Source organism: Columba livia, chromosome 1 (assembly GCF_036013475.1).
Source record: "Columba livia isolate bColLiv1 breed racing homer chromosome 1, bColLiv1.pat.W.v2, whole genome shotgun sequence".
NCBI lineage: Eukaryota > Metazoa > Chordata > Aves > Columbiformes > Columbidae > Columba > Columba livia.
In genome coordinates, this window is record NC_088602.1 from 22,235,784 (window position 1) to 22,263,416 (window position 27,633).

The 27,633-nt window shown below is 41.6% G+C and overlaps 1 protein-coding gene across 8 annotated transcripts in view; it reads right to left on the minus strand.

Annotated features, from left to right (window-relative positions):
* Nucleotides 1-27,633, minus strand: part of ATP8A2 (ATPase phospholipid transporting 8A2) — a 340,707-nt gene that overhangs the window by 19,325 nt on the left and 293,749 nt on the right. For all 8 annotated transcript variants that reach the window (XM_065050318.1, XM_065050316.1, XM_065050290.1 and 5 more), the window contains 2 exons: nt 17,753-17,841; nt 11,777-11,881 (listed from right to left, as the gene is read on the minus strand). In XM_065050318.1, coding sequence (XP_064906390.1) covers nt 11,777-11,881; nt 17,753-17,841 — 194 coding nt within the window. The remainder of the gene's footprint in view (nt 1-11,776; nt 11,882-17,752; nt 17,842-27,633) is intronic.

Consider the following 27,633-nt stretch of genomic DNA (forward strand, 5'->3'; position numbering starts at 1 on the left):
CATTACATAAATTAATGAAGTGAATGACAAATCAAAAGGTAAACTAAAGGCGACATGTCATTCCATAACAGTATTTTCCATTCCGTGAATAACATGACTCTTCCATTTTAGCATCTGAATTGCTCTAAGGTGTCAGAGACCTTCATTTTATTTTTCTGTGTTCCCTTCTTCTCATCCCTCACAAAAGCAAACAGCCTTTAAATCTAGGCAACAAACATCTGGCTCTACACATTCAAATGAGGTGCATCAAAACAAACAGAATAATTCAAAGCTGACCACAAGGTCCCACTGGCTCATTTGCTCAAGTAATTAAAAAAAGATGAGCTTCACCACCAATTAACCTACTGAGCACTAATTAGCGTTAATGAGGATTTGCGGTACTTGGTACAGCTTGACCCAGAATGTCCTCCTGAGTCCACTAATTGGCTGGTGGCAAAGCAGGGCTTACAAAGAAGGGAAGGTTAAAGTGGATGCAGGTGTCTCTTAAAATTGGATCTTCCCTGAGAAAACACGCACATAGCCCAGTTAAAAAAAATAATTCAGCCCCCCCCCCTTGCAAGAATTGAACTTTTAAGAAATGAGTTTGTGTTTTGTTATGATTTACTAGAGAAGATGGAGAGCACAGGCACACCAAATAAGCAAAGACACTAGGCTGCCATTGGTTTTAACTTGCTGCTCTTCTGGAATATTCAGAATTCAGTCAGACACACACATGTAAAATGATTTAGTTTTGTTTCTGCTTTTCCACTTTCTAGAAGGAAGAACTGAGCAACTAGTGAAGCCTTACCAGGGCTGCTAAAGATGACAAATAAAACACAGAAGTACGTGTCCAGCTGCTATCCTTGTGCCTTAAAAGCATACCAGGAACCCATGGTAGAGGCCTGGCTCTTCAGTGCAAGATACCCAGCACCTATGGAGAAGCCCAGGATGCAAGCAAGATACCTGCCTTGGTGGGTAAGCCCAGTGGACAAGGAAGCATGTGGCTGTTTTTCTGTCACATGAATAACTCTGAACCCTCTGGCCCTACTGCAGTGTCACTGCTTCTTTATCCTACAGTGCTGCCGAAGCATTTTTAGCAACAGGTAAATCATTGTACAGTTTGATTTAAAACAGAAAATCTTCCAAAGCTTAGGCTGAAATTCTGCACTTAATTCCATAGCCTCTCTCCTACCCATATGCATTTTCAAATGGAGCAGCAGACAAACCCTCATTCAGCCTCTTTCCTTCCACTGTCAGACACTCTGTTAATATTGCCTGAGAAGCCCTGGCTGGCTGGTATTCCTCTCTGCTGGAAGAAATCTCACAACAGGTTGTCCTTGCACTGCGGCAGCTGAGAGGGCGGGAAGGGAGAGTAAGTTTTTGCAAAACATCCAACGTGGCTAAACACAAGGATCAGGAAGTTTCTGACCCTGTCATATTTAGCTGTGGATTAGATTTTGAGGGGAGAAGAGGATACTAAAACATAATAGTTGATTTCTTCCAAACAAAATCTCACACAAACCTTTGCTGTTTCTTTGTTGACATGTTTCTGTCACTGAAAGTTACATCAACATAAAATATGAAGAGCAAGAAAACAGGTCTGAAACAAACAGGCTTCTCCAGCTTTGATCAGTCCTAATCAACAAACCATTTACACACAGATTGTTGGTTTTAATTTCAGTCTCTCGGTTCTCAAACTCCATTAAGTTTCTTCCAAAGAAGAACCAGAGGTTTGAGCACTATGGTTTCTCCTCAAGTATGCCCTGGCAGAGGGGACTCACAGATCTCCAGCTGCTGGGACACACCAAGTACTTATTCACAAGTTCCATCTCTCACCTTCTGCGCAGCATAATGCTGCCGGATGGCTTACAGCATCAGTCATGGTCCTGGTGGACAAAGAGCAAGTACCATAACCCAGGCAGAGTCTGCAGCCACACGGTTTTAGCAGGTCAGAGGAGACAGATTTTTCTTCCTCAGATACTCCCTGCTGGCTGAGTGCACCCCCCAGCACAGCCACAGGCCTCACTTTAACTTGTTTTCTTTTACTTCAGATGCAAGCGCATTACTTGAATTCACACAAGGGAGTAGTTAGAGATATGCAGTGGGCAGAGACACGACAACTAACACAGACTTGGCGTAAGGAGAACATAAACCAACATTCTTACAGACCAGAAATTCAAAATTAAAGCATGCAAATAATCTCAAACGCAAGCCACGCTAATGCTGCGGGTTCAGCAAAACTCTGTATACTCAAATACCCAGAACAACCCAGGGCTGTGGGAGAAAGGCCTGACTGGCTGAGTGAGCAAATATCCGTCCATCCTCTGGGCTTCAGAGACATCACAGAGAGGAATTGCCCTCCTACAGAAGAGCAAAAGTAGCAACTATAGGCTTCTGCTGGTTTGTCTCTTTCACTACACAAAGGGGAGATGTTATTTTTGGTTATCTAGCATTGGATTGCAGGAATGTTTTACTATGAGGTCAGTCAGAGTAGGAGGTCTTTCTAATTTAAAAGGCAAACAGGCCCTTCTGATAATGAAGCTGCAATGTAACCAAAGGAAATCTCCAGATCATTTCATGAGGAAGCATCTGAGGCATATTAACAGTAAAACAAAAATCAGCATTTTCTCTGCAGAGTCAGCGTCTACACACACTGCTCCTTAATCACCCAGGGCTCAGCTGAAATAGAGATACATCCAACTCCATGCTCCTTTTGCATTTTTTTGTAAATACTCAGCAAGTTATCAACAAAAACCCCAGACCATGGCTGGAAGACCAAAGCATCACCAGGCACAAACCACAGAGAAATGAAGACAGAAGCGTGGCCTGAGCCACTTGCAGGCTGAGAGGTGCAAGAATCACCTATGAGCAGTGACTCCTGCACCAAGACAAGCAGGCTTTAGGGAATACAGAGTCCTTGCTGAGGGCTCAGCAACAGCCCCCACGGGAGCTGGAGGCCTCACACCCTGCCATGGTGTAACATCTACAGGCGCTACTAATGCAACAGCTCCCCTTCAGCTGCTTCCAAGTACAAGTCACAGCCACAGAGGAGAAAATCCCTTTCCCTAGACAGGAGGCAACTATTAAAGGAACTTTACTCTTAATGAGTTGTATTTGACATTGTCTATCCAAATGTTTGCCTATTCAGCATTAAATGTACCTGGATGCATGGCCCTGCAAGACCAACTTGGAGCACACTTAAAGCAGCTGTGTAGCGTCAAGCTCTCCAGGTCTGCAACATGCTGTACTGAGCTCAGCTCACAGATGGCTGCAAGTTGTCCACCCCACCTGGATGTGAAAAGGTTGTCACACAACTTGAGCAGCTCCATGGATGTCCTTCACGGTCACTGATGGCTAAAGCAGCTCCTGCCCTTACCAGTTGGTTGGAGAATCTGGTAGTGCTCCCCACACCATCCCACTTCCTTCAGCTCATGTATCACATGGACCCACAAGCAGTTGAGCTGATCCAACTAAGGAGACAGGGCAAAGATGGGCCTGCACAACCACAGCTGGTAAGGAATGGTCTGGGAAACTCCTAAACAGTCCCTGCAGCCACATCAACAAAAACCCATGGACTCACGACCCTTGCCAATGCCCTGGAGAAACACTGTTGTTACAGCTTGTGCTTTGGCCTGGTAGCATGCTACCTTTCCTTTCCCATTCCGTCTCAGAGGTCTGAATGCCAGACCCAGCGCGAAGGGCATGCTGCAGCCAGCGTGCAGCAGCAGGCCCCACGTCAGGTGAGTCCACCCGTGTTGTCACGTCACCCTGCATCTGTGGCAGAACCACCCTGCAAGAGCAGACAGAGGCCAAGACATCTCACAAGCTTCAGCCAGCCCGTGTACAGCACCCAGACTGCACGTAGAGTTCTGGAATCAAATTCTCCACTTGAAGCTCACAAGATCCTCTTCAAGTTGTATAGCTATGAAAGTAGGACAAAGCTTTTCCTTTTGATGACAAGCAAGGATGATTTACATTTTGTCATTAACAATGTGTAAAGGTAGAAAAGCCAAACAGATCCCTCCTCTGACTCCTAAAGTCACTCGGAAAATCCATTCTGGCCTTCCTTTTTGAGGCTGTCATTCCTAAATGTTTTTCCAAGGCTCTTCTTTGAACAGAGGTGTATTGGGTTTACGTAGAAAGGTTTTGGTAGCAGGCGGGCTACAGAGGTGGCTTCTGTGAGAAGCTGCTAGAAGCTTCCCCCATGTCAAACAGATCCAATGCGAGCATGAGCACCTCCAAGATGGAGAGAGAGTGACAGGAGTGACTTTGGTGGGCACACGGCGTCCAGCCAGGTCAGCCCCCCACAGGGTGACAGCACCTTATAAAAAATGCCATCTGAAAAAAGCAGACACTAAACATCATATGCCTCCCTGAAAAGCAACAAGTTTAAGAAAGTAACAAATGAGATCTCTCCCTGCTTAGCATGCCTTCCGTTTCTAAGCACTGCAAATGTTAATCATGTGTTTATGCATTTTCTTGGCGGGGGGGCATGCAGCTAACTTAACTCAGCCAACTAACTTAACACAAACTTGAAGCTGCCCAGTTTTGCCTTCAGTCTTTCAAAAATACGGGCATTGACTCAACTTGAATGTCCAGGAAGCAGAAAAGGCTGAGTGGGGGTTGCTGCTTTCCCGCTATCCTCCATTTGGTATCAGTGCTGTTTACTTCTTGTCCATAAGTGCCTCACTTTGCACTTTCTCTAGTGGGTGCTTGGTTGTATCCTCTACAGATAAGGTGGCAATACAGTTGCAATTATAATGTTCTTTTCCTACTCAGCTCACTAACTTTTTCAGAAGCAGTCACCTCAGAGGTTGAAGTTTTCCATGCTTGGTCTCTATGTAAAGGTGTTTTTTTTTTTCAATCCAAACTTTCTGGTTTTAAAAAAGTCCACTTAACATACTTTGACTAAAATTAAAATGACTTCTGTGTTCAAAAACTCTAAACTCCTATCAGTTTTTTTCTTCCTTTTCTTTAGAAGAAAAAAAACTAAAGAACAGCTCAGGGCAACAACAAAAACTGATGAACGCTGAAAGCGTCTGGATACAACTTAGAGCAAAGCCTAGGACATTTGGTTGATCTGCAAAAAAACAACATTTCTTTTTTTTAAGCTTAAGTACTTTGTAACTGACCACTGAATATTTAATATCTAGACAAGCTCTGTTTTCTTGTTCTTGAGACACGTAACTCAGTACTTTACTCTTTGCCACGAATGAGAGGCTGAGGTCGGGCTGTCCTGCTCTGCTCCGAGGGGTCAGCCAGCGGAGGAGCTGAGGCCGAGCGTGGCTGCTGAAGCCATTAGGCTGGAATAGTTGTTATGGAGCAGTTCTCCTGCTGTGCAGCCCGGAGGGAAGATTTCTTCTTCTCTCCCCTGTGGAGATACTCTGTGCCCAACCCAGTTCTTCAGGATTAGGCATCAGAGAGATTGGTCCCCTTAATCAGTTTTAACTCTCATCTTGTTATGTTCTCTTTTTTCTCTTCTTTCCTTGCAATTTACAGCTTCATTTTGCCCTTTGTGCTGATACTGTACCTCCGTCAACTTTGACTTTGCCAGCAGGTTTGATCACAGCTCCAAATCCTTCTCCAGGTCAGCAGGGTTTAACCCTATTTGTGCACTGGATCTCCCTCAAGGTTACGCGATAGGCACTATCAGGATGTGAAATAATTAACTGCACTGGACAAGGGGCATGTCAGGTCCAACTGGCTTGCACTAGCAGCCGGGAACTTGGGTCCCCAGTGCCAGTGGGAGCGTGATAACTCTCCCTTCATCCCCCAGGCCAGCTTCGGAAACCCTCTCTGCCCTCTGCTCCTTCCCACCCCTGCCCCACAGCCTTCCCACTGCTCAACTTGGAGCAGAATCAAACCCAGTAATTTCAAGTGCCTCACACATCGGGGTTAGAAATGCCAGAAAATAACAGTACATATTAAAATGAGGAAATAATCTGATGGTTCCTTACTGATATGGGACAAGAGGGAGACAGAAAGGGACGAGTGTAAAATAAAACAAAATCGCATATGCATTTTCCACCTACCATACACGAATGTTTACCATATGGAATCAAAGAATTAAAAAAAAAACCCCACTGATATAATTTTACGTGCTTTTTGCTAGTAAAAGGAGTCTAATATCTTTTTACTAGAAAAGCTGCAAGGAAAACTCATAAATATGCCAGTCACTTTGTTGTGTACACTGGTGGAGAAATCTCGCCTTTCCTTCCCAGAAATGGTGTGAAGAACATCTGGAAAAATTGATAAAAAGACTCCGAAACCTCAAAACCAAAATACACCTTTCCCCTCTTCAACCTCGTTTTACGCTCAGCTGCACGGGATGGGCTGGATTCAGATCACACTCATGCGTATCCTGAGAAAACACACTGAAGTCAATGTATTAATGAAACAAGAATTTGGCTCCAGACATCCAATGCCATTTAACAAGTTGAAAATACAAGACAGTTTGTTTCAGGTAAGATTCACTGTACCTGCTGATGTGAGGGGGCCTTACTGGCATGGTCTTCTCCCTATTCAAGTGGACGTAATTTGAAATGCATCAATAAAGAGACAGAGTGCTTTGAAATACGATGAGTCCAAGCCTTGTTTCTCTTGATCTTAATGGAAAAGCTCACCGCTTCCTCAGGTACCATGCTCAGGTGTATCAGGTCCTCAGCTCATTCATGGGTTTGTTGAGAGAAAAGTTAAGTCTGTTTTACCACTTCTGCCGGTGCGAGGCTGAGGGCTCTGTGGTCCCCAGCACCATGCACAGCCACAAGCCCAAGTCCAGTTTCCCACGTTCTCCTCTTGCTCCTCCCCAGGTCCCTGTGGAGTGGGCAAGTCTCTGCGGTACCTGCGTCACCTCACAGATTACCCACCATGTCACATGGCTATCGAAATGAGACAGGCATCTGTCTCACCCTCCAAACACAACCGAGGCTATGATAAATAAGATGACTCGTTCTCAGGGTGAGAACTGGTCATATGCGTGTCACTAAAGCGACAGAGTCAGATTTGGTGAGAAGCACTTAAATGAAAGAGAATCTCCACCAGTGTTGTCTCCTTGTTGAAGGCAGACAGTGGAGAGACTGTTGGGAAATGCTGTTTTAGGTACACTGAAAAAAGTATTTGTTTTTTGAAACAGAGATGAAAGAGATGGCTAGCTATCATCAGTGGGTGTCTGAAAGCAGCATGAGTAAAAAGGCTTACTGAAAAATGCTGCACAAAAGCCACCGCAGTGCTTCCTTGTTGTTCACAGCTATCGCTCACTAGTTCTGTAGTCACTTCCCTTCACCTTTATTGAAGACAAGGCACTGCCTCCCAGATTTCTGAATAATTTGAAGGAACTCTTCCCAATATTTCAGTGATGCAGGCACTTTTCTGCAACACCCCAGACAGGCCATTGGGCTCCTTGTAAAGTAGGTAAACTGTGAAAGTTACATTGTTCTTGAATATTAAATAATCTCCTAATCTCAGCCACCAACTGATTAAAAATAGAACAGAAAAACAAGCAGAAAGCTACTTTCAAAGCAAGTTTTCTGGCAACCAGGACAGAGAAACCCTCTGAAACAGGAAATCCAGTGTCACCAAGAGGGTGCTGCGCAGCTTTGCTTGCTCTCCATTAGTTGGCCAGTGGAGCAATAAAGTGACATGGGTTTCCAAAGTAAAGTTTGCTTTGGTCCCTAATCAGGTTTTACTCCACCTGAGCTCTGCTCACTTCAATGAGAGGTTAGATGGACTGGAAAGCAAATGAGGACTTGAAGATTTGGCCCTTTATGAGCCAAGACTTAGATTTAAAGACACAAAAATCTCTGCAGCTGAACTCAATGCCACTTTTGAACACAAACCTGTAGAAAAACTGTTTGTTTTCTTTGTGTAAATCTTGCATGTTAACATGATTAAGTCTGCTGGGCAGGTGTCTCCACATGTCCCTGTTTGCTTTGGCACGGGAGCTGCCCCTCTCACCTCTCCAAATTCATGTAAATTTAGTGTTAAATCCTGCCTTTTGTTATGTGAGAGTGCCAGGGAGCCCCTCTCCCTTCCCGCACCAAGGCTCGCTCATGTCACAGCTGGGCTGGAGCCCAGCCCAGCACCAATGGGTGCCAGGCTGGGGATGGCACGTGCAGAGACTCGTCTGCCACAAGCAGGCGGGTTAGCATGGCATGGGATCCATCAACAGCCCCTTTCCCCAACACTCCTTCTTCTGCTTCTGAAGGTATTTTTGGAATCGTCAGTTTTCCAGATACTTGTTTCCCCTGATGAAATTCCCTGCTCCTCGAATCATCTGATTTTGTGATCATCCCAGCGCCCATGAAAACTAAGTTTTTGGCTGTTCAGATGAGATATCCAGAGAAAAGAGAACATGATCCTTTGCAGCTTGAAACAATACACTTGTTCAATCTCCAAGCATCACTCTAATGTTATAATATTTTGTAAAATTTTTGGGATCCAACTGCAGTGTTCCGGGTGCTGACACTCCCTTCTGCACAGACCAGGCACTCCCTGATCTACCACTTATTTTGCTGTTGGCTCCCTCCCATTGGCAAGGCAAAAATTTTCACCTGCTTCTTTAGATCGATACAAGCGAATCCAATTCCAGAAACTGTTCAAAGGGAATAAGATTCAGAAGGATGCAATGAGTACTAGTGAAGACTTTCTTTTGTTAACCTGGAAAAAAATGTGTCTAGCAAGAAGAGCTGACACAGTGAAGACCCTCTAGGACAGGACATGAGTATTTAGGTATCAAGTGGCACGTGCAAATCTCCAGCACCCCTTCCCCAAGTGCAGTGAGGACCCAGGCACCATCTTGAGCACTCATTCTAGAAATTCAGCTGAGGCACTCAGTAACAGTAAACTGTTGGCATCCTGTTGTGCAAGCCTGGATGCATTCACTGCTTTCCAGGCTTCGTGAACTGCTTTTTGTTGAGCAGATTAATCCTAAACATTCAGATCTCACACCTCATTTTTTGTCTAAGGTCTAGGCAATGATAAAAGCAATTAGGCTCCCTAAATCATTCCCTTATCTGTAATTGGGTGTGATTTTTTGTTTTTTTTTTTTTTTTTTTTTTTTTTTTTTTTTTTTTTTTTTTTTTTTTTTTTGTTTGTGAAAAACACTGAACAAAAACAGTGTCCATTTTGCGGGCCAGGAAAATAGACCCTGATGACAGCCAGCTTATCTTCCACAGCTGCCTGAACAAACCAACACCTAACGGATATGTCTTCAGGAACACTTCCAAACAAGAGCTAACACTGTTACTTGGAGGTGATGGACGGACCCGTGTAGTTTTAACACAGCTCTCCATGTTCCATTAGAAACAAGGAGACTCCAGCTACTTTCCCTTCCTGCATCATGTCTCATTGCCAGAAATATCCCAAGGGCAACGGGGCCACGGGCAGGAGGGGAGAGCAGCGCACACGTCTCAGCACTCGTTCCACCAGCTTCAAGGACATTTAAAACAAATAGAGAACGTGAACCAGAGAGGCTGTAACTGCAAAAAAGCTCCCACTCCGTTTCTTTCCCACCGTCACCATTCCCTTTGGACAAGCACACGATTTCTAGCAGGTGTGAAAGAGCCAGGAGACAAACAAAAGAGATAAAAGACAGAACAACTCCGAAGAGCACTCAGGAGGCCACATCACAAGCACAGCACATCAGCTCCTAGCAGGCAGAGGCACTCTACCATTATCTAGTTCACAGATGGACCACCCAGAAAATCTGGGAGCAATTAGGAAGGAGAACAAACAAACGCTTGGAAAGGCAGGGGGAGGGAGAATGGGAAGGAGGGCCAGAAGGGATTCCTTACATCATCTCCACGCAAGCGTTTCGAGAATGAAGTGAAGCTATACGGAGGAGGAATGCAGATGAAAGAGTTTGCAGTGAGAATGCAGTAAAATAAAAGGCTATGAAAACACGTAGCGTATGAATGAATTACAAGATGGCCATTAAATTTACAGAAAGTCAGGACAGTATGTAAACAGAGAAGAAACCCAGCAAGTTCTTGGAGAAACATACACGCACATATATAAACAGATCGAATGCCAACTGTCTCTCTTGCTATTAACAGTGTGTCAACCCGCCCGGCAACCCACAGATTGACCAGGCAAGAAGCTGACTCACTCTTCTCTCTGCATTCAATAACTGGCACTGAATACTGGCAGGAACACACAAATGCTACACACCAACACCACCAATGCAACTTCACATCCTATGCATGGATAGGAACCACAGCAACAGCCAGGGCTGTGTGACGGAACAGTGTTTCCTGCTGGCCTGGATCCACCTGGCACCAAACCGTCTGTCAATCATCAACTCACAACACCAAGTGACACCTTTCCTGCCTGGGAGGCTGACCCAATTTTGGTACCAAGTACTTTGGCTGCAACTGACGTCAAGGTGACTGCTCAGCCCTCTAAAAACAAGGCCCATTTTTAATTAAATGCCTGATCTCAGGCTTCTTTGTTGGTTTTATTTGTGGCATAAGAAGGTTGCCTTTGTTCACCAGTGCAGCAAAATTTGCTTTTTCCTTTTAAATTATCTGACATGCCGTTTGCAACTTTTGCAAGTGAGCACAATTTATGAACCTTGTTTTGTAGGATCCAAAACTCACAGCAGAAAAATGACTCGAAATAAAAACTGAACATGCCAAGTATTTTGAAGTGACCTTAATCAATAACACCGTGTTTACTTTGTCTCGGCCTCTGAGAAGCACACTCTGGTCACTAAAGACATCTTGTAAACACATTAAAGTTAACACAAGCATTTTTTAAAGCTTTTCAGTTTACTATAATCTTGGTAAACTCACTCCCTCATAATTTTCCTTAAAAATAGTGCTTATTAACTCACAAGTTCAGCTGAAAAAAAACCCTACTATCCGCTTGTCTTAGCAGCAGCTACAATATGGCAATTAGTTTACCTTAGAATAGGCATCAAAGGCTCAAAGGATGACCCTGCCCTAGAAGAACAAAATCTTTTAAAAGCCCCGTTCCACTCAGTTTGCTAGTTTATAAGGTTTGCTAAAATCCAGTTTAATGATCGTGTAGTTTCTTAGCAAGTCATGTGGTGCCATATTGTGTAAGGAATAGAAGAGTTAGTTCTAAAACCTTTTTGAACTTGGGGAGCTTTTCCGACCAGCTGATGCAGAACCACATTCTGAGATGGTAAATGAAACTGTTGGATGTAAAAGCCTCACTATGATTTTCTTTAGCTTCTTTCAGAAGAGACAAAAGTTCCCACACAACACATACTCTCCCCTTACAATGAAAGATTCAGTAATAGCAATATGCTCAAGTCCATATGGTGTGGAAATAAGGGAGAGGCACAATGAGAAACTGAGAACCCTGAAAGCAGGGGCCTGTAACCTGCAGCAGAAAAAAAAGCAAAAGCATTTAAAAAAACCCCTTAAGGTGAGACGGAATGAAGTTGTAGGGCACACTGAATTAGCCAGTTTTCCTGTTAGCTACAGTCTTCATATCCTGAGTCACAGACAGTTTCCTCCCCTGACACGGTTATCAGATTTTTTTTTTTGATGATATGCAACAAAATCCTTTCAAGACCAGTCTGGCCAGGTAACAGCCAAGCAGGGGACTGAGCAGCAGTTTCCAATACAGCCTCACAGCAATAATGTAGGAGAAATGAAACTGGAAGGGCTGATTCCAGTGGGAGCAAAAGACATATGAAAATGAACAACAATAAATACAGGAGAGAATCCTTCTTACCCTGTCTGGAATCAGATTTGAATGGTGAATACGAAATAGGGAGGGGAGAGGACAAGAAGGGTCTGTTTTAAACAGGAGCATAAACTTGCCCTACCTCTTTCCATTGCTATCACGAAGCATGGCTTTTCCCAGCTCCCTCGTCTTCGTCTCCAACTCCTGAACTTGCTCCAGCAAAGTTTTATGGTAGGTATGCTTGGCCCTGTACCACAAAGAAAAGACAAAAAGAAAAACAAAAAAAGGCATGTGAACATTTGTTTTGCTACCAAACCCCAATTTTACTTCTCAGATGAGAGGTGCAGGGCCCTCCCTTGAAGAATAGGGGATTTGCATTTTTGTATGCATGTCAGTTCAGGTTCACAATATCTGGGAAATATTACATAAGAAATGAGAAATCAGAAGGACTTCAAATTCAGCAGAACTCAGCTGCTTCAAAATACCAGTCAAAATCTAACCAAGCAGCAAAGCTACATGACTATGGAAACCTGACACCGCTGCTGTGGGACTGCTCAGGACCCGGGCATTCAGACAAAAGAGCTGGGATTCATTGAATATTCATGGCAGTAAAACATGATTCTACTCTGTCTTTGGAGTTATGTGTGGCACTCCTCTGAAAACCTGAGAAGAGTCTCAGATAATAATTGCCATTCAAGTCCTTTTATTTTCATTTATCAGCTCACATGACTTGGAAAGGCACTTCTCTCCCCACTGAGCTTTCAAAGTGACAGTAACAAGATTGGCTCTGTCCTATTTTCTTTTCCAAGAGCAATCCATGTACCACGCGTGCAAGCAAAATTTGGAAAGCAATGTCCCCCATGAAGAGACTTCCCCCCTCGTCCAGTTTCACCTACTGCTCCAGTGCTATTATACCTAAATTACACTGACAAAAGGAGAGAATCTAGTCCCCCTCTGTCTTGATATGTACAAAGCAATAATACAAAATGCAGGGATCTTTCTCCAATGGGCAGGTTTTGATCAGCTTCCTCTTTTGTGTCATTTAAAGAAGGACAAGTGTCCCGTGAGATAATACCGACTTGCATGTGACTGCACAATAAGCCTAAAAACAAGGTGGAGCCAAGTCAGCTGAGGCACCATTGGTTCAGAGTATTAAAATAATATTCTTCAACTGTAGAGACGGCAAAAATTTAAGTTTTACAAAAATCTTTAGTGCATACATGATAATCTTTGACCAATGATGTCAAACAATGTCAAACTCCCTCTAGCAGAATAATAATAACAACAGTGTATATGTAACAAAGAGTATAACGAAGATGCCTTTGTTTTTAAAAAGCATAATTCTTACTAGTCCTTCCATGAGGAATAAAAACAAAAGACCACAAAATCTCATCTGTTTCTCTATTAGATGACAGTGCCTTCATATTAATGCTAAGTTACCCAAGTCCTCTGGTCTTTGTGTTGCTGAATTAGGCCCCAAATGTCTCAAAATGAGAAGCTAGAATGAAAACAACTTTTCAAAACACATCTGCATTTAAGAGATAATAAAGGAGAACAACAAAAGATGAAATACAGCAAAATCTGGAGGTAAAGGATACCATGATGCACTTAGAAGAGCACCCTATTAAACCAGCAAAGATGTATTATTTGCAAGGGAACACCAACAGACTGTGACAGAAGAAGTCAATGGCAAGGATATTTTTAAGACATATAATATCTTGAGAATGTGAGATGACCTAAGCCTGCACAGAAATTAATTATATCCAAGGTCTTATAACTAGTTAGGCTAATGATTAAGACAGGTTTCCTCTTTGAGGAAGGGAAACTACAGCGAGTAAAGTGAGAAAGCTTTGAGCTATTAATTCTTAGAACCTTTACAGCTGACTTCACTATCACACTATTTGAGTAAATACACTGACATTTTCTCTTACCTTTTAAAGAAGCTATACACACTATTGCAAACTTGAAGACTGAATATGTTTGGAACTTTTCATGTCCTTTATAACCAGTTTTCCCACAGACAAGAGCACAGAAATCTACAAGTTATTCAATCTCTCCCAAGGTTCCATACTTATCTTGCCATACACCATAAGAGATGAGAGAGGTTTTTTATTCTTCCCCTTAAAGTGAATACTGAATTCAAAATTTAACAGAACAGAGCCTGAGCAACAAAGTCCAGTTAGCGCAGCACAGTATAAAGAGGCATTGCAGTGATATTTCACTATATGGAAAAAATACTGTTGTCTTGAATTTGGGGGTACTGAAGTATTTTGTAAGTATTGTGAAATGATGAAATATATGGGCTCTGCTGTGGCTGAGTACCTATAAAGCAACAATAAACCCACAGGTAATTGTTATGCATTGAGTCACTCCTTCACTTGGAAGAAAGAGCAGCCATGGAAGAGTTCGTAATTAACTATTTATAAAAAGGGCCTGAGCTAACCTATTCACATGCTTCTCCAAAAACAAATACTAAGATATGGTATTACAATTGCCTCAGAGTCTGGGCTTGCTCCCATCAAAGTCAAGTGCAAACATTCCATGGACCACTGGCAACGGAACTGGATACATCATGACTTTTTCACAATAGCACATTATTAAATTTTGATACATGAAAATACAGGTAGAAGTCTTAACTTTTATCTTGTACTTTACAAGTGACCCTAGATGCATGATCAGTCCTCAATAAATTATGAAATCTTGTGTTCGATGTTACTGTTCAGCTAATATTTGATGCGTTACATAAAGGCAAACTCACCTTTCACTCCCACCATGGACCATAAGAACAGGCAAAGGGTTATCTTTCTATTTTTGGGTAGCACTTCCCCTTCCAAGGCAGGGAAGTGCATAGCTTCACTTGGCTGCCCTAGGAGGATATTTAGGGGGTTCAGGAAGCCAGAATCCGCCAGGGAGAAGTGTGGTTACATTCATAAACTTCTCCCAAACCCGATGACACACCTACTCTGGCTCATTATCCTCAATACCATTTTAGGAGTCTTGTGCTCCAGAGACTGCAAACATGTACAAGAATGGGAAAAGCTCCTCATACCTTCTCTCTTATTTGCACTGCAGAGCTGCCAAGTGCAACATGCCTCTTCCCCCACGGTAAAAAAGCTACATGAAGATTTTGGTAATGATTGGAAGCATCAGGAAATTTTTCACTGTAACACTAAGTATTGAGACACCAATTATTAATAAATTCTTGCCTTCTTGCCTAACTTTGCTGGAATACACTCTGTATTTTTATGACTCCCACATAGCTTTGTGGCTCAGCTATTCTGAGACTTCCTAGCACCAGCGACATGTATTCAAGTGACATGTGCCAACTGCCAGGAAGCACTCACCTTATAAAGCTCTGTTCATTTAAACAGTAGCACAACTGGGACTTTTATAAGGCAAAAACCAAATCCAAACCAAGCCACTGAATTCAGGGTAGTGGACCAAAGCTAACAATGTGGAATTGCAGCCAAGCATTAATAATAAGCTTCCTTCTTTTTTAAAGAGAATTTTCCACCTTTCCTTGATTCACTTAAAAAAAAAAGTAAATATTAAAGCCAAGAGCAGCAGAGAACATGGGAGATAAGAGGTATGTTGACAACTGCAGCCTGTGTAACAAAGGGAATATGTAAAACTAGCTCTTGTTTCTGGCATTACAAGTTTTCATAGTGGATGCAGCACAGCAATTTAGAAACAAAGATATGTATTGGTTCGAAACACACTTTCCTATCCATTTTAACCTTCTTCCAGACAAAAACTCTGTACTGCATTTATGGTTTTCTAGCAGTATTTTGTACTGAAATTAGGCATGAACCTTCTGGGTCACATGGATGCTCTTTCTGCAGACGTATGCTTCATGTCCAAAAGAAACTGAAAGGGATAAATTCCATGACCAAGAGAAGTCAGAGCTGCTGGAATTTTATGGCCAAAACCAGATTCTGCTGAATTACAGACAGCAACGTGGTGTAACCACTGCTGTGGAAACGTGCCGGCTGATTTCCAGAGGCCTTGGGCTCAAGTTCTGAATGGCAAGCCTCTTGGAAAGGAAACAGACCTTTACTCCTTCCATATGGCAGTGCTGATAGCTGTGTCATTTCATTTATCCTAGTTAAAATGTTAATGGTGTTAATTTTTCAGTGATGGGCTAAAACAAAAAACGTCCTGCTTAGAGAACAGATTTTTTGCTTAATGTTGATAGGAGCCTCCTGTTTAAAATCTGCTGGCAAAATATTTACTCTATCAATCATAAACGTTTGTCTTGAGAGCTTCACAATCTCTGTACATTCTTGGTCTGAAGCACTGAAAGGATTATGTTGCTGAGATTTCTCTAAGAAATATTAAAGAACCAGCTGAGTCAGTAACAGAGTTTGAAATGATTAATAGCTGAGGATGGGCCTGCCTTGGTCTGGCCTATTTTAGAATTCTTGAGTCATTTTTGCCAAGAACTGACAAGAACAGAGGACAACTTCAGGACATCCAACTATCATGAAAACATTTCAAAAACTAAAGCGTAATCTTGAACACCTAGATATATATTTGATCCCCAATGCTGCAAACCGTTCGGCTCCTATTCAGCTTTAACCAGAAAAGTAGTCCCACTGACTTCTAAGCAGCTAATTTTAAATAATGCCTGACACAGTAGCAGGGCCTGTTATGATAAAAGAATTCTAAGATTTTTTTCAGAGCTTTAAAAAGCAAGTCAAAGAGACGGCTAAATATCTAAATTTAAACATTTTGGTCTCAGCTTTAGAATTTTAAAATAATTTTCAATTGGAGAGTTAAATTAGCATACCAAAAAACCCTCTAGTGTGCTAGACTATTAAATCACAGTTTGGCCTGAACAGAAATTTTACATTATGACACCTAGTTTTAATTTTAGCAGTGTAGCTCATGAAAGTTAAACTGAGGAAGAAAACAGGAAAACATTTAAGTAGTACTACTGACTGGTAGATTTGCATAGTACTATTTTAATTCAGCTGTGCTATCAACTCCATAGGAAGAAAAATGATTTTAAAAAATACGTATGTGACCTGATGTATCCTTTTATGCCAGTTTTTGAAACGTGCCTACGTTTGGGAAACTTTCTGCTTTTTTGAATATTTTTTGCATTTCATGGTAAAGAAGGTTGGTGGATTTGGCAGTGTTAGGTTTTTGGTCAGTTTATGATCTTAAAGGTCTTTTCCAAACTAAACGATTCCATGATTCTAAGAATCTTCCTTGACTGACCAGCTGCTCATTGCTGGAGCAAAGTGCTACACATTACAAGGTTTCCACTTTGAGCCTTTGTGACATGTGACAAGCTAACCTATATTTCCTCTCCACTCCAGCTAGATCTGCCTTTTTGCCCCACGTTGGAATGCCCAAAAGGATCAAACCTTCGGTGCTTGAGACACTTAAAGCCAAACTGAAAAAAACACCAGAAATTCTAAATGAAAACTCTACTTCTGCACTCCAAATTGCAATGGTAGAGAAGGTAAGTTGCGTCTCCTTAAATCCAAGTTCTTGAAATTGCTTGCTTTCTGCAATGCATTAAAACCATGGATTTTTGAGAGAAGGAGATTACACAGGCTTGTATTTCCCAAGGGTTGTTCCTCTCCGGGCAGTGAAGGAATCGTTAAGACTTCACTGCAGCCACAGAGTGCAGAGTATTGCTCTTCTCTCAGTTAAGCCTTGGAAAACCCACTGCTGAAGGAGAACCTAGAGAGCAGTTGATAAAGAACGGGGAGCTCTCTGGGTATGGATTAGAGTGCCACATTTTTACTTTCTACGTAACCTTAGCCAAATCAAGCAAATTATTTCCTCCTTTTTAGGAATAGGAAATCTCTGATGTCCAATTTCAATTTACCTTTAACAAAAGGTTAGACAAAAGATGACACACCTTCATTACTCAGACAAGGCTGCCTCTTGCAAATTCAGGACTATTCATTCCCTCACATTGCTGGTTGCACTGGCAAGTGAGAAATGACTCTTGCTTCACTTTGCTCAGAGGTTTTTCAAAGAGGTATCACCATTTTGCATTCACTGAAGGGCTTCATAATTCTTTACAGAATAACACTGGACTGGACAACCTGTGCACACAGAATAATTCCTATAACCCCAAGAGGACCAGTTCGGGACTTACGCTGTCCATGCCACATCTTTAACGAGGCATGCAGTGGGCACAAGAAACAAGCCGAACCAGAAGTATCCACATCTTAACACCATTCCAGCCTGTGAAGAAAACAAACAAATAAATCATGAGTATGTGCAAGCCATTACATGTGAAGTGGTTGTTTACAAGGAAAAGGTAGAGCAATGGCATCCATGATCTGGGTGATGTTGAAACTTGGCAGTCGTGGGGAAGTCTCATCAACTCTTAACACAAGTTAGGCCTATGATTAACAAACAGAAACAGCATTTCTCATTGTAACCTTTCTTTATGATCTCAAATGCCTTAGAAATTTCAGAAAAAACGAGCGTTTTGACCAAATCCTCCACTGACATGAATTTGTGGATCCAGGCAGACCCATCTTCACTAATGAAGAGCAATATTATTATATTTAGCTTAAACTTTTGATTAGCTTTTGTGCCCTTTGCTTTTTGCTCTTCCTACCCCCTGTTCTAGATCTCTGATCAGCATCAAATTGACATTTAAAAAAAATGCATTCATCACTAAGATGTTTCACTTAAATACAGCTCTTCCTGTTCAAACTACTGCTGCCTGAAACCCAGGGTGGGAAAGATTTGCTCCTGTCCTGCAAATGGCCTTTTTTACAAACAAAGAGCTCAAAGTTTATATTTGCGTTTTTCTCATTGTTGTAATGCTTGAAGAAAAAGTTCGCTAGGGTTTGAGAAGGAAGATATCTGGAAACTCTGCAAGTCCCAGCAGACACAGAGAGTTATGGAATAAAGTTGAAATATAGCATTATTTGCAGAAAAGCTTTTGTAGGTCATCAGAATCTTTTACAGATTAATTAATAGTAAGGCCTGGGTTTGCTGCACAGAAGACCTGAAGAGGTGTTGACCTCACCACCTCTTGCATGCACACACACACTTCACATAAGAATCATTCAAGCTCTCTAATACATTAGAAACAGAAAGGTGGTGGGTTTTTTTCTGTAATAACTCATGTGAAGCACACAAGATAAACAGGGGCCGAAAGGTGTCAATAGCCTTTCCAGTGGCTACCCACGTTTTGCTCTCCTGCCAGTTATGCACACAGCCACATCCCTTCCCCAAAACCTTTACTTCTCACTGTTTTACATGCCACATACAACACACACAGTATCTACTGATGTTCACACGTGTGACTGTAACCGCATGCAGGGATGCCAATAGCCCCAGACAGCAGGCTGAAACAGTTGCATCCCCCTGTCAGGCAGGTACACAAGGAACAGCAGGTAGCAGTGCCCAAGTGTCAGGGTGTTTTTACAGACAAACACAGCTACAGAACATGGAAGCAAACAAAATGTCTATTAGCCTTTGAAATACGCCATGGGAAGCCAAAATTTGTAATGGTACTCTTTGTAAGACAAACGCGGTTGATCCCAACAGCAGGAACTTGCACCACTTGCTACAGCAAAGCTTCCAAAAAGAGAAAAGCCACATTGCATTACCAGGATGCCCATCCAGCATCTTTTTCTGGTGTTGATCTCCGTTTAAACTTGTCAACTCAAGTCATATTTAAACAGCAGCTTGCCCTTGGATTGCCAAGTAGTGAGTACTTTCAAAAGCGTTTTTCACTTTTAAATGTTAAATCCCGCATGCCATTGCTGGACTGACAGATCAGTGGTAAATCTTGTACTGAAACCAAGAGCGAGCTAGACTGTGCTAAAACATTTACGGACACTTTGCCACCCACACAGACAGTAAGCAAACACATTCCAGTCCCAGAATCAGCTCTCAGTTATTTGTGAGCCTTCATGTCGCCTTTTGTGTGAGAATGTCAGAAGCATATGGGCAGTTTTGATCTATGCTTATTTAGGGAAAATGATGTGCAGGAATAAGAGGAATACCATAACTTTATTGTTAGCCAAAGAGGTGAACTGTAATAACACAGTGGCAAAACATAATGAGGTTTATCCTTGTGGTGCTTTTTTGTTTGTCTGTGACCCTGCAAGTGCCAGCAGTCTAATCACATCAGCATTTCCACTGACCATCCCTCCGTTGCCTGTGCTAATAAAGGGCCGTAGCATTCTATATGCATCTTCTGCTATTTTTGCTCAAATATTTTATGTTCCACTTTTTTTTTCTTTTCTAGCTGAAAGCAACTTGACATTTTCAAAGTGCAGAACAATCCATGTATGTATACAATAGAAGTTTACATGTAATTTTTGTTGTTATAATGTTGGCATCTCAGTCAATGGTTATGAATTTGAACATCTCATATGCTCAGCGCGACACCCAAAAAAAAAATTCAAGGCAAATACTTTTTGACTCCAATTATGCATTTTACTCAAACATTAAGTCCAAAACCTGCACCATAACAGTAAAACCATTCATCTCCTCTGAATCCTGTCAGACACTCACTTTACTACTGGCAAACCTTTTTCCACACAAGCCTCTAAAAGGATTTTACTCCTTTCCCTATGTCAGGAATCTGGAAGGCTTCTTCCTTGCTTATCTCTGGTTTCCTCATAGAGTTACATGACTTCTGTGCTGCCTGACAGCAAACTGGTTTGTCTTGCACGCAGAGGTCTGCCTCTGAACTCTGCCTCCTCTCCGCCCACAGAACAGGAGCTCCTCAGCAGAGGATTCACAGAAACCACCCAACATGTTCTGGGGACATCCACAGACAGCATTTTTAGGCTATTCTCCAGCTTGTGGGATAGGGGGCTGGCTTATGAACAGAAGCTATAGTAAGAACACCTATCTATCACAGCAAAGCCTTCCTCAGGCTTCCCAGCTGTTGCAGTGCTCCATGCCAGTTGTTCGGCTCTTCATGGGAGCAGTGAACACAGCTCTGCAATCCATCCTCGGTGAAATAAGGCATTTCCACACCCAGTCCCAACGAATAATACCTTTCAGCTATCGGTTATCTCCCCCAGATAAGAAAAGCGGAGCTAAAGAGGAATCACCACCATTTATTTTTCTTTTTTTAAGAAGGTCACAGGAGGAAGAATAGAAATTGTTTTTTAAACAAATTCAAAATTTGACCAGCTCTGTCATCACACAGGCCCCACGAAACAAAACCGAGTCATTTTTATTCTGTCTACTGATGTAAACATTAGTGACTAGCACATCCAAAGCCAACTACCAGAAACCATTAATCACCTGGCACCCCAAACCCACTTGAGACTAATGCAAGTCCTCCAGCTGAAGACATTGCAGCTTAAACTGCTGCCATCAGCAGGCTGCCTTCCAAGAACGGACGAGACTGTCACAGGAAAATCGCTCATTTTAGAGGAGTGATAACATTTGTTAAAATGAAAGAATAGAAACAAGAAAGAAAAACTTAACTCCAGTTATGTCACAACTGAGGACCAAACAATTTAGATCCAGACACCCTTAACCTTCCAAACTGGTTTTATAAGGTTGGTTACTTGCTTTTTTTCTTTTAAACACTGTACAAAAGCAATAGTACCGGCCAGTCAAAATGACTAGAAGATCTGCTCTGTACCTTTATTTTAGAAAGCCCAGGTTAAGGGCTTTGTTGCTGTTGTTTGTTTGTTTTAAATCAAGGACACACTCTACACAGGCATATCAGTTAGGGAATAGATTGTTTAAAAAAATCTTAAATACCAATATGGAAAACATGTCAAACTCTTTTCTTCATTTTACTATTCTTTTTTGGTACCCAAGTAAGCATCAGTTAGTTTTACTGTAGTGATGCCACTATCTTCAACAACAACTTCCAAGGAGAACAAGGGCAAAAGTGCCCAGGGGTGGGAAGTCAGATATCCAGACTGTTTTGGTATTCTCATCACAGCAGAGTTAGACAACAACTAGAGACCACTAAACGATTCAGACAAACCACACAAGGGTCTCAATCATATCATTCAAGAAAGGTGAGACAAAATTTGAATTCATATTTTGAATAATAAAGGCTTTATACTTCCTTTCCTCATATATCCCTGCAACCTAACTCTGATAAAAAATAGATAGCAAAAGCATAAGATCAGGATAGAAACAGCTGGCTTTATATTTACAGTGTGACAAAAGTTACTGTAAGTGTGCCTGGATCCTGCTCATAGCTGTCTCCACAAGGCACGGATAAAGACCCAATAAGCTGCTCTATTATGGTTTCATATTCATTGAGTTCCAGCTTTATACAGTAGGGATCCAAGTCCAGCCTTCAGTCAGGTGATGACAGTCAGATCACTTTGGTCCCCACTAGTTAAATGTGGATGATAGCACAGCATTGGCAGGCCTTGGGAAAGGAGGAGACAGCTAGAACATGGACACATGATTATCGTGAAGGATTACATATGACAACAGCACAAGAAGTGTTCACCGCCACCGAGATACTATTGATCAAGATATCTATGAAGGATCCAGCTTGCAAGAGACATGTAGCTGGAGCTGCAAGTGCAATTCCAGAAGCCTCTGCTCTCCTGCTTCATCGGCATTGCGTCCATAACCAAAGCAGAAAGCAGAGCATCACCCGCAGGCAGTTAACCCCACCTTAAGGAAACCAACTGAGATGCACCAGGTAGGCATCTCTGCCAGCACCTCTCCTCCCTCCGTTCTAGACCAGCAGTTTGGTCTGAGCGCAGCACTTGAGAAGGGCTAAAGCTGGGGCAGAGGAATCCCAGGTAGTCACTCTGCTCCTGTCTCATGTCAGGCAAGTGCCTTGCAAGCATGTTTGTTATTCATTCGATGAGGACAGTTTTCTCCAAAGCCAGCACACTGTATAGACAAATACATTTTCCTCAATGAGAAGCTCAGTCATTAACACTGGGACACATCACATCAATGCTCCTACTTTACTCTGGAAACTCCCAGATTCCAGGAAAGATTGACTTTCAATTGCTCGGTAGATTCAATAGAGATGATTCAGAAACTGCTTTAAAGGTCTAGGAAATATTGGAAAGCAAAACACACTCTACCCCAATCTTGAAATTGTTGTGCTCTTAGTGATGTTGCACCTTAGACAACTTTGCTGTGGATTTTTAATTGTTTGGTTGGGCTTTTTTTTTTTTAATGCTTTTCATGAGTAAATTTGAAGCCTAACCAGTAGGAAGAGGAATAGATTCCACAAATGAAAAAACTATCACAAATTACGAAAAATATCACTGTGCAAACTCCTCTGCAAATATCTGATGCATTTATACAGTTTGAAGACCATTACCCAGCCCTGTTTTCCTTTAGAGAACTGCACCGTGCACCTTCTGTGTATTCTGAGTCTTCTTGAGACTGAGTGTTTTAAAGGCAGCACTGGGCAGTTTTCTTCTTCCAAAAGACCTAGAAGCTTAATCTTGAAAGGGTAAAAATATTAAATCCTTATCAATGAAGTGGCTGAATAGATCTTAAGGAGACAAAGACATGCCATGCAACAACTGGAAGATATGGTGTCATAAAACAATCAATTTATCATAAATTATTCTGAAAGCATCCATTAACAATGGCTTTCTCCCACTTTAAATGATAAAATGGCATTTGTCAGATTCAGTCAAAGCCTCCTACTGTTTCTATTAGCTTATGTGGAATGACCAGTATCTCCACCCCTTGCAGTTACACTGTACAAAATACACAGATTTTGTTATACTTACTGTATTATGCAAGATCCTTGAAGTGCTACAAATACTATACCAACCTTAAAGATCACATACTTTAAAATCCAAGTGCAGAGAGATGACACAGGGCTTGCTCATGGTCACACAAATCAATTGCAGAGCTGGGCGGATTGCCCAAGTCCCTCAATTAAATCATACTATACAGAGACTGAGCCTACTGGAGCCCAACTATGAAGTACAATCAATATCCAAGAATGCGGTCTCAAGGATTTTCCCTGTGCACGTTGGAACATAATCTAGCCTCAACACGAGCCGGCACTTAAGAACTTTTCCCCTCAACGCAATCGTAGCCAGCCCAGGCTGGCCAGATTTACTAGATTCAGGGCTGACAGGTGTGATCAACAGATTTACCAGCTCCCTCTTCAACAAGCATCTTGGCTGGAAACGTGCCTGAAGAATAACCCTTTTGGATTAGAGGCAAAGTGTTAAAAAACGAGGCAGTAGAATTTGATTTCCCCTCCTGCTTACACCACTGGGAGTCAGGAGTACCTCAAACGAAATGAGCGGAGCTCCACCACTGAAAGGCTGGCTGGATATTTCCATGTCTGCAACAAAGATGTGCAATGTTTTCCATAATGTAAGAGTTTTCACTCTAAAATGACTCAGATGAAAACAATGACCTCACTGGCTGGCTGGATTTAACACAATGACACATTGGTCCAGTCTCAACCCTATTTCCTCCCTCTCTCAGTCTCCTCTCGTACAGCCGTATCCCCCTGAGAGCTGCAAAAGGAGGAGAGGAAAAAAATCAGATACCTCACTCAGATATTTTACCCCTTTTCCTCAATTTTGCCAGTCATACTTAAAACCATATGGAAGTCTAGAGTCAGAAATCCGTCCACTGTCTAGCTTCCATGACATAGTTTATCAAGCTTACAGGTAATTTTAATGTAATACTTGGATTTAAGTGTAGGGAGAGACAACAGGAGAGGTACTTTGAGCAAAAATGAAAAATTCCACCACAGTATCACAGAGGCATATATTCGGCACTCCTAGTAAAGCCCAAATAATTTTGAGATATAGGTCTCAGGCAAGAAGCTTTTTGTCAAAGAAGATGCTAGTCACAATGGTTAAAAGAAAGCATGAAAATACAAACCGAAGTACAGAAAATCCAGAAAAATAGACTCGCAACTCAAAAAAGACCAATCACTTGCTTGAAGTTCTTTCATGATCAGAATATTCCAGGAATCAGCAACATAAACCTACAAAACCAAAAATTAGTATCTTCAAGGGGAAAAGAAGCCAAACAACTTCACATACACTGCCATGATTTTAGAGAAACTACTTAGAGCTGTAGCACCATAGAAGCACAGTGAAGTCCTCAGATCTACCCCCTTTTATTTTCTTGTTAGGAACTACTTTTCCATAATGGAGAAAACTAGCAAGGTAGCAACCTATTGTTATTATTTTCTTAATATAACTTACACAATTAATATTTAAAACATAAACAAATATATGATTGACCAAATGCGCCCCAAAGGGTGTTAATAAGCTCTGTTCTGTGTTAACTAAAAACATAGTCTATATATGCAGCCTCGCCTGAATAAAGACTGCTGCATCTCATTACATAATTAGTACACAACATCACCAATTAAACAAGGAGCCTGCCTGTGCTACTCTCCATTATCCTCTGATAGCAGAGAATTAAGAAAATAAATCAGATAGTGGTTTAATTTGATTTTATGGTTCACTGATAATATAAACTGTGATGCAGTTTCATGTAGCCTATCATTTATTTTTCATTCTTGGTTACATTAAGCTCAACAAAAAACGTAAATGAATGTTTCTTCAAAGTCATTTGGAGAAGACTGTTGGTTAAAAATTGGTAGTAAAATCATGTTTGATGTAAAAGGATATGAGTGGTTTCTTGAAATTTTATTACAGAGCACAGATCTCATTAACCAAAGAATCTTCTCCTTGATGTGGATGAAATATCTCAGCAGACAGCACCAGGCGCTAATTATTCTTCCTGGTTAAAAAACACTAAAAATATCATTCTGTACTAGCCTGAGCTTTCCCAGGACAAATTAAAATTACTGAAAAAAACTCATTCCTCCCTTTAAACACATTCTTGGGGACCATAAACACCTTGAAAAAAACTGATGCAGAGGACAGTGTTGATGGCATCCCAGATTTATTTTTTCCTTACCTGAGTCAGGCTTGACACCACTCTGAATAATAAGATAGTTTGAGTTTGCTGAGTCTACTATTAGGCGGTTATGCAACACAATATAACATCCTTTTATTGTAGGTGAAGATGAACTGACGCTGAGGATGCGGGAGACCAGGCCCATGGGTGGCTGGGGGTGACCTGCCATGGTGCTGGTTCTTCACTGAACCCCGGTAAAACCTGTGTGAAACTGCTTCCCACCCAGCACGAAAGCAACGCCACTCCTGCAGACATTTATTAAGAATCTGTGCAGTTCTTCTTTCCTTCCTCCACAAATGAAACCAACACAGGCATGAATAGAAAGAACAAAGTAAATTTGAAACAGTAACTTTGATAAACCTGACAATGGAACAGTTTGTCTTGTTCACCGTTTCACGCGCTTTAGTATAAACTTCTACTGTGCATATAAAAATAAATTTATCCTTTACGTTACATTTCTCCTTTTGAAGTCCTGTTCAGCATGTAACCACTCTGGGTTTAGTGCCTATAACTTTTGCTGTTCAGGTTTTAATAGTAACCACTCTTGTATAGTAGCTGCCCTTATTTAATAACTGTGCCTTTATCATGAAAGCTGCAGGGGAAAAAAAAATTAAATTTTACAGAACCCACCTTTGAATTTAAACTCCAAGGGAATAATTATGTTTAGCCGAGTTACACTTACAAAAAGAGTCAGGACCTTCAAATTTCCTGACTTTGTGTATTGAAATTTTCTAACTGTGCTACTGCAACAGCACTGGCTTCAGCACAAAGCCCACACGTTTCCAGCCCCTTCCTCCTGCCCACTACTAGCGAAGTAGCATTCCTGAGCTAAAAGGTGTTCTACCAAGAGCAGAAAAATCACTTTGAGGAACCCTGGTCTTATTCCACCTCTATCACAGCTCCACGGGCTCATGTCCTAACCTGAGAGAAAACACAGAAACCTCAGGGAAGTGTTTTGAAAATAATTTTTAAACAACTCTTTTAGTTGTATATTGAAAAACAGCCTTTTTGAAATATCTGTATCAAATAATATTTCTCCATCTCAATTCTTTTACTCACTTTAAAAAAAAAAAATAAATCATCTTTGAAGTTTGCATTTATTCCTTTTCTACTTGTTTGTCACTGAGTGTGCCATTCTGCCAAACATTTTGTGCTTTTTTAGACCACCTCCAGAAGAGGGATTAAAAAATAAAACATAAACCACATTAAGCTACACTACTAAATATTTCAGGTAAGTATAATTAGGTGTCTCTCCACTCACCCAGACCATCTAAACAATCTTGCCTGGAGTGAGGCTGCTGACCAAAACTCTCATTCTACAGCACATACAAAGATCTGGAAAGACCAGTGGCAGAACTTTCACCCATAACAGTTCAGAAATAGCTTCTGCACCTTGTCCCCACATTTGGCAATAAGTTGACTTTAGCAAGACTGCTGCTCTCCAGAGATGGGACACGTAGGCACCTGTACACGCAGGCAGCTTGTTGGAAAGTTCTGGAACTCTGCACACGGTTTGCTGCTTGCAGCGAGCTACAGCACTGGGACACGCAAATGGAAAACACTGTGGTTTTTGATGGTTTGCTTATAAACTTATTTCCTCATATGGATAACACTATTCCCCATGTCTTACATCTTGGAGATTCCTTAATAGTCCAAGAATTCCAGAAAATGGCCGATAGCCACATAGCATGAATTAGATCTCAAAACTGCAAGGCTCAGAGAAGGAGATATTCTCCAGTTTTTCAGCCTGGGGTCTAGGCTTATAAATCAATGAGCAAGTTGAATTCAATAACAGCTGAAAGTACATCACTTTCATACAGAGGACTCTGCATTCTGCAAAACTGCATCCTGTAAACTCAATTTTATAGATCTTCATCTGTTTTCAATCTGTTATAGCAACAGTTCCCTTGAATCAGATAACAGGCATTACTTACCCATGTTATATTTCTCCACAATGAGAAGCTTACTAGCTCAGTCACTACATATCCACTTGAGATTTTATCTTAACCATTGGGTATAGTAGCTGAGTGATGTTCTTAAAGCATATTCTGAATGTAGTTAGCTCAGAGTTTTCGCCACCATCATACTGTCCCCTCCTGAAGGTCATAAAGACTTCAGGTTATTTCGGCACAACTGCAG